This window comes from Ailuropoda melanoleuca, chromosome 9 (assembly GCF_002007445.2).
Source record: "Ailuropoda melanoleuca isolate Jingjing chromosome 9, ASM200744v2, whole genome shotgun sequence".
NCBI lineage: Eukaryota > Metazoa > Chordata > Mammalia > Carnivora > Ursidae > Ailuropoda > Ailuropoda melanoleuca.
The window spans coordinates 4,088,856-4,096,784 of NC_048226.1; the positions used below are offsets into that span (position 1 = coordinate 4,088,856).

The 7,929-nt window shown below is 56.2% G+C and overlaps 1 protein-coding gene across 1 annotated transcript in view; it reads left to right on the plus strand.

Annotated features, from left to right (window-relative positions):
* Positions 1-5,118: 5,118 nt before the first annotated feature.
* AP3B2 (adaptor related protein complex 3 subunit beta 2) overlaps positions 5,119-7,929 on the plus strand; it is a 31,860-nt gene continuing 29,049 nt past the window's right edge. Inside the window, exon 1 of the mRNA XM_034667825.1 lies at positions 5,119-5,466. Coding sequence (XP_034523716.1) covers positions 5,354-5,466 — 113 coding nt within the window. The 5' untranslated portion in view covers positions 5,119-5,353. The remainder of the gene's footprint in view (positions 5,467-7,929) is intronic.

The window sequence follows — 7,929 nt, forward strand, 5'->3', positions numbered from 1 at the left end:
CCACAGAACCAAGGGCCACCACAATGGCCCCGCAACATCTGTACTCGGTGACAGGACTCCATAGGGTTGAGGTCCTGCAGGGACCTGAAAGACTGCCTGACACCCAGTTGCAGGGCTGCCTTCATCATTCTGTTCCCCCAAAATCCTCAGGGTGAAAGGAGGAAAAGCTCAGGCCCCCAGCAAAGCCCTAGTGGGGTAGAGTAGGCGGCATTGTCAGGACAGTGACAAGAGACAGAGGCTTTGTGCCCCAGACTCTTCCAACTCCAGGGCCCTGCTCCTTTTCCTTCCTTCCTTCCTTCCTTCCTTCCTTCCTTCCTTCCTTCCTTCCTTCTTTCTTTTTTTTTTTTTGTTGTTTTTAAGATTTGTATTTTATTTAAGCCAGAGAGAGAAGGCACAAGCAGGAGGAGCAGCAGGCAGAGGGCGAGGGAGAAGCAGGCCCCCTGCTGAGCAGGGAACCTGACATGGGGCTTGATCCCAGGACCCTGGGATCATGACTTGAGTAGAAGGCAGATACTTAGCCGACTGAGCCACCCAGGTGCCCCTCCTTTTCCTTTCTTACGAAGAAAATGGTGGCTTGGTTCAATGAAAGTCAAAGGGAAGGGCAGCTCCTTCTCCAGGTCAGGGTGGATACAAGGGGTCAGTACTTCCTGGTGGTGGTGTTTAGGGGAGAGGGAACACTCGTGTGCTGGCAGCATGAGAGAGGCAGTACTGTACAGTGGTTAAGGTCAAGGGCACTAGACCATACCATCTGGGGTTGAATCCTGGTTTCTCCGCCTGTGAGCTTGTAACCTTGGTAATCTCTCCATCCCTTGGTTCCCCTGTCTGTAAAATGGGAAAGATAACAGCATTGTTGTTGGGACTCAATGGGGCTCTAGCACAGTTTTTTGGCCGTAGATATTATTATGGGCAGAGCACCACAGATAGACCTAGATCCTCCATCCGAAGGGACGCCTCAACCACACCCTGACTCAAATTCCAGGGCCTGGCTGACGATGGCCACGGTGCCCCATGACTCCCACCACCACTGGGAACTTTCACAGGGAGAGTCAGGGGTGGGGCCCTGCTCACCAGGGCCTTTCCAGCTGGGTGATTCTCGGAGAGCTCTGGGGCAGGGGTCACAGGGAGGCAGCCAGGCTCTGAGGGCCCATTGTTCTTCTCCTCTGAGCTGGGAAAGATGGCTTCTCCCCACGTCTCTTCCCCTGATGCCTACCACTGCATGCTCAGGAGCAGACCAGAGATCAACAAACCCTGCCCATCTCTCCTTGCTCAGCTCACAAAGAGCTCTCAGTGTCTCACGATGGGCTGTGATGCCCAGCCTTCTGAGTTAATTGTCCCCAGTTCACAAATGAGGAAGTTGGGGCCCATAGGGAGGAAACGGTATATATGATGTCCCATATAGGGAAGTGGCTCAGTCAGGATTCGGTCTCCCACTCCTGCGTCTAGGGCTACACACTCACAGGCACAACAAATTCACAGCCATACATCGACAGCCCCCCACACATAGCACACAGCCTGGGGGGGATACAGGTGGAGGGGCAATGGCCGGAACCCCCCTTGTCAACAGCCAGGTGGTGATAGCTGTTTTGTTTTTGTTTTTCTCTCTCTAGATGAACTTCACATCTCAGGTAACTGGAGCGAAGTCCCCAGCTTGTCTTATCTTCTCTCCAGGTGATGCCTGCTGCCCCAACAGGCCCAGGGTACAGCTGTGACCACGACTTGGCCTAATGATAAAGGGAAGGGGGAAGGGAAGCAGGAACCAGGGTGCCCTCCCTACTTGGTGCATTGCCAGAGAGCATGACCAAAGGCCAAAGGGCTGTGCACATGACTGTGGTCTCCTGAAGTCAGAGGACGTGGAAGGGGAGAGACGTGAGTCTAGGGTGAATACCTAGGTTTTCCTGGGTTCAGGATGTGCAACTTCCAGTTTTAAAACCTGGAAAGTTCCAGGCGAACTGGGATGGGCTGGTCACCTGAGTCTTCCACAGTGTCCAGTCTGGTAAAATGAGACTCACCCAGGAATAAGAGACGAGACTAGAGATGAGGGCCGGGAAGGAAAGAGTGTCAGGGATGGGAGAGACACAGCCACAGAGCGGTTGGCCTCTGCAGCTCGGGCTTGGGCAGCCCCACTCCTCATTACACGTGGATTCTTCCCATCCCAGTCAGGTCTGCTGGCGTCAAGTCCCTCCCTTCCAACAAAGATACCCAGAGACCTGGGTGGGGGGGCACTTCCTTCCAGGTCCTCTGACAGCCTGGGATTGGTCAGTGCTGAACAGGCCCTATTTTCATGCTCTTTCCAGGAGGCTGTCTTTCCAAGTCCCCAGAGCGATCTGTTCCCAGGAGACAGGACAAACTGGAACTGATGGGGCTTCTTAATTCCTTATAGAGGAAAGGGAGGTAAAGGTGACCAGACACAGAGCTCTGTGCACTCTGGCAACATAGAACCTCAGCCTCAGTTTCCTTAACCTGCAAACAGGGGCACTGTGCGTCTCTTGTGGAGCTGTACTAAGCATAAAATGTGCAGCTGCTCCATAGATGCTTGCTGCCCAGGCCATTGGAGGGCACTCAGTCCACTCAGTCTTGGGAGGAGATGACTGTCGTAAGTCCAGATGTCACTCGGGTTTCTGTTTCTTCAGGACTCTGCTCAACTCGGGTACATGCAAGTCCCTGGGGTTGCCTCCAAGGAATGGCAAGATGGGAGATGGTTGAGGAAGGGGTTGCTGGGGGTGGGGGCAAGAGAATGGAAAGGCTGGAATTTAGGATGAGAAGAAAACGTTGGTTGAGGAGGCAGTCCCAGTCGCTGGGAACTGAGGGATTCTTAGTGGTGGCTCGGGGCAGGATTTATCCCTGATGTCCTGGCCTCAGGAGTTCAGCACACAGAGGCACAGGTGGGTGAGTGAAGCCTAGCCTCAGGCCAGGTCTCCTTGAGCCTGGGGAGGCCCAGGTGACGTGATGCCCAGGGAAAGAAGCTGGCTCCCCCTTCATGCCGGCCTGCGCAAAGGCCCAGTGGTCTGGTCCCTGTTTCCTATTAGGCCCTGACAGGGGCAGTCAGCACCATTAAGTTCTTCCTCTCTGAGGCTTTCCTGGGTCGGCACTTCGAGGCCGTGGAGTTGGAGGGCAAGGAGCCTGAGCCCGGAGACCTCTTTCTGTTCAGGCTGTTGTCCCCACCGGACGATGGTGCGGGGCCCACGTAGGCGTGTACTGTGGCCACGGGGAGATAATCCACCTTGAAGGTGAGCATCTCCGGCTGAAACACCGGCCCTAGTCTGCAAAGAGAGGCTGCCCAACCGAGCCCAGTGGGTGGGGCACACGAGAATGAAAACTGCAGGTCCCAGGCTGGAGGTGAGGGTCTCTGAAGAAGGGCGCTTGGGCACGCAGGGTAGGGGGCTCAGGGCCCCCAGGTCCTGGGAGATTTGGGTGCAGGATCACCAGGCCAGGGTCACAGGACCTAACCTGGCTCTGATCTGCACCCGTTCGGCCATCCCTGCAGGTAGGAATGTCGCTGGCCAGCGGCCTCACGCGTGTCTGCGCTCCTGCGAAGGCATTGTATCCAAACAGGGGCAGCGCCCACTGCTGCGCTCTCGCTCGCTGTGGTGTGTGCTGCGTAGACGTGGCGGCGTTGACCGCGTGGCGCTAGAGCGCCGCGTGCGCGAGGCCATGGACGCAGACCCGCCCCCCTACCACCTCGCGCGCAGCAACTGCGTGCACTTTGCGCTGCATCTGCTCGGCCACGGGCCCACCCTGGACCCCCTACGAATAGACGGCGGTCCTATTAGCTCGGTGAGTGTGGCTCAGTTACCCATGCACGACCCCACCCCACCTCCCACTCCGTCTCCGCCTTGGGAGCCAGTTAACAAATGCAGCTAGCCAATGTGCTGCAAAATTCATACGTTCCCTCACCGCCCAGGCCTTGTTCCTCAAACTTAAGATCCACTTTACTCTGCCAGACCCAAAGCAACCAGAAGCAAACTAGGTCTGCCCACTTGTCAAGGTTGCACTTCTATGAAACTCTTTCCGGCCCACTCCAGGAAGGCCCCAGCTCACAGATCTTGGGCACGTCTCTTTCCTTCAGCCTACGAACTTCCAAACCCAGGCGCTGCCCTGGTCCTTGTTAACACCCATTCCCATTCCCCCAGTGGAAACTACGCATGGAGCCATCTTTCCGGGCCCTGTCCGTTTACACCCAGGCCCACAAAGTCTGGTTCTGGAGATATTGGGATCCTAGTCTATAGATCAAGACTCAGTTCTATGAACTCTGGCTCTCCAAGTCAAGCCCTCCTCATCTCCTCCTCCAAGCCCAGCCAAGAGACGCCAGCCATCCAACCGGATGCCCCAAACTCGGGCCCAACTAGATCCCACCCCTTTCCCAAAACCTGCTCACTACTTTCTCTCTAGATCCAGGCCGTCCTTCCTTAGGAGTACTTCGAGCCTTGGGAGCTGAGCTGGAGGCCTCACGACAGCTAGGAGTCCTGGCTGTCACACCAGACCTTAACCCAGCCTCTCTCTTCCCTCTCTCCTTCACAGGTGTCGGTAGATGTGAACTTGACTGTGGACTAGGTGTGATTTTAGGCCCTCCTGAGTGGGCATGGGGGCTTCAGAAATGGTCATTAAACTGTTTTGCAAAGATGAACTCGGGGTTCACTATCCCTTCTATTCGGTCTCCATTTATCTGCCTGCAGCCTGCTGTAGGCTCATCCCTTGGACCAGACGTCCTTACATTCTGTCATGTCCAGGAAGGAGAAACCAAGACACCATCCAAGGGGCCCAGACTTTGTAGGAAAGATGGAGCTGGGAGAGGGAGCATCCTTGTTCTCTGAATTGGGTCTCCAGGTGCTGCGCCTCCTTCCCGCTCTAGGAACCCCAGTGACACAGCCTCCTCTTCAGTCCCCTGTTTTCCTTCCACTGCGCGGGGGAGCATCCGTTGCTGTGTCTGGAATGAGAGGAGCCCTGGAAGTCCTTCCACGGAGACCTTGTGGTCGGGAGGGTGAGGGAAGGCTCTCTGCTTCTCCCGGAATGTTGTCCCACCCTCAGTCCAGAGGCCACCACCCACCCCCGGACCCGGAGGTGCATCAAGTTCCTCTATAGGACTGGAGGCTCCCTCACCGGTAGGGGGAAGGGGACGGGGATCTCCGCGGGATGCGGGCGGGGCCAGATCCTGCGGCAAGCCCCGCCCCCTCCGCGGACAAGCCCTCCGCTCCGCAGGCGCCGGTGCCTTTAAGAGCCTCACGGCGGGGCCCTGAATGATAAATCCGCACGCTGCCTCCGCTCGCGCAGATTGCGGCCTCTGCGGGGCCCGGCCTGCGCTCGCTTCCTCGGCCCCAGCCTCCGCCCCGGCGAAGAGCTCTCCCCGGCCGCCCCCATGTCGGCCGCTCCGGCCTACGGCGAGGACAAGGGCGGCTCCGCCGGCCCCGGGGAGCCCGAGTACGGCCACGACCCGGCGAGCGGCGGCATCTTCTCCTCCGACTACAAGCGGTGAGGGAGGCCGCGGCGCGCCGGCACCATGGACAGCGCCCCGGCTCGCGGACCCGAAGCCCTGCCCCCTCCCGCGGCGGCCGAGCCCGGGCTTCCCCAGTCCCCCGCGCCGGCGCCCCGCGCCATGGCCCAGCCGGGACCCGGGGAGGGGCTGCAGGCCGGCGGGGGAGGGCCCGACCCTCCCGTCCCGGGCGTGCCTGCAGTCTGTGGGTTTGCACTACAGGTTCCCCGCCTTCGCGCGGGGCGAGCGGGCTCCAGAAGATCGCGGGGGAGGGGTCAGCGTCCGTGAGCTCGAGCCTGGGGCCTGTCTGGGAAGGCCGGCCCTGCCTGTGCCCTCGGAACCTCCCAGGCCCGGCCCCTCCCCATTTCCCTCATTCTGGCCCCACGCTCGCGCCCCCATCTCCCATCTGGCCGGCGCTCACACATTCCTGCTTCCCACCTTGCCCCTAGAGTTCAGCCCCACCTGGACTTCCCACTCTTCTCCTCCACCTTTGGCTCACTCGTTGGTTCTTTCGTTCATTTGTAAATCCTGAAACAAGCATTTGTAAGGGGCTGCTGTGTCCATTCTCATACTAGTCACTGAGAATACAGGCGTGAACCCGAGCGTCCTCTAGTTGCTCCCGGGGGGGGCACAGAGGAAGAATCCGTGTTGTGGGAATGTCGGAGGGATACGAGGAGCTGGTCCCTGCCCTGGAGGACAGGGTCAGCGGAGAGGGAGGGATGTTCCATGCAGAGGAAGGAGCTTGTAGGGAGGTGGGGAGATGGAGAGCCAGGTCACAGGTTTTGTGGGTGCTAGTATGGTATGGCCCGAATCGCTGTGCAAGCCCCTGGAGTGACCAGAAGTGAGGGTGGGAAGATGCCAAGGCGCTGAAGGGTTCTGAGCAGGTGATATCACATTCGCATTTTAGAAGGATTCTAGGCTGGATTGTGGAGAAGAGATGGGGGTGTGCTGGTTTGAGCAGGAGACAAGGGAGGGGGCGGGTGTTGAAGTTGGGGGTGGGGGACATGCAGGTGGACTAGACTCTGAGAGGGGCAGAGGATTTGGGGGCTATTGAGGTGGTAGAAGTCACAGACCTGATGATTAACGGGGGGAGAAGATAAGGGTAATACTGAGGCTACTATTTCTTGCAACTGGATAGATGGTAGTGCCATACAGTGTGATTGGAAATAAAGACATTACAAGCCAATTGGTGAAAATAATGTTGAGCCCAGCTTTTGACAGGCTGAGATTGTAAACTCTGAGGGATAGTCAAGCCTACGAGGTAGCTGGATTTTAGGATTTGGATACCAGGAGATATTATTAACATGTATGTATGCATTAATCAAAGCCACAGAAGGAAGTTAAGATAACCCAGCGAGAGTAGATGAAAGAGTTCAGACAGCGCACAGAGATGAACCCTAAAGACACAGACATTAGGGGTGACCAGAATGCAGGGAGAAAGTGTTTCAAGGTAACTGAGAAAAAGTAAACCAAAGACAGGAGGAAAACAAAATGTGATTTCAAGAAGGAGGAGGCAATCAGCAAGGTCAACTCAAACAAGGGAAAGAAATCATGACCGTTAGTTTGACAAAGAGCAGGTCAACGCTGCCCTGCTCTACTCCCCACCTCCTGTCCTGGGGGACAAGTCTGGCAACATCAGAAGAGAGGGAGCTAGATTATTTTCCCCCAATATTCTATTATGAGCAATGTTAAACATACAAAAAAGTTGAGTGCATAATACAAGGAATACATGAATACCCTCCATCTAGATTCAACCACTGTTGACATGTGCCATATTTGCTTTATATAACCCTCTAGCCATAAATAGTTTTGGCTGAACCATGTAAGTTCCAGACATCATGGCCCCTCAGCCCTAAATTCTTATCAGTGTCTAAAACCAGGTTAAAATGAGTAGAGGAGAAAATCAGACGTGAATAAATAAAACACAAGGAATGGGAAATTTGCTTTCCGAAAGTCTGTAAGGGGGAGAGAAAAAAGTTGCTGGAGGAGATCAAGAAGGTTTATGTTATTTGTGTTGTTATGTTTGTTTTTACTATCAGGATGGGAGAGCAAGTCTAACTGCTGATGGGAAGGAGCCAGTAGTGTGAGAGAGGCTGAAGGGAACTGAAGGCGCAGGGACCCCTGGGTGATGAGAGGGGAGGTGAACAGAGCTGGGTGGGAGGACTGAGCTGGCTTGGGGAGGATCGCTGCTCAGGGGGAGGAGGGCAGGAGAGAGAGGAGAGGCAGGTGTTTGGAAGCTGCAGGGGATTTTATCTGAGGCCTTTCATTTTCTGTGAGAAGCAGGTGGTGAAGCTCTAAGAGCAAGAGAGCAAGGCTGTGGGTGGGGATTTGAGGCACATTGAGGGGGTTTGAATGCAGGGAATAAAGCCAACTACTCCTGGCAGGGTAGGGGCAGCACGGACAGGAGGGCAGGAGGTGTGAGTGAGAGAGTGGCTGAAGGGAAAGGCCGGGGCGGGTGGGGG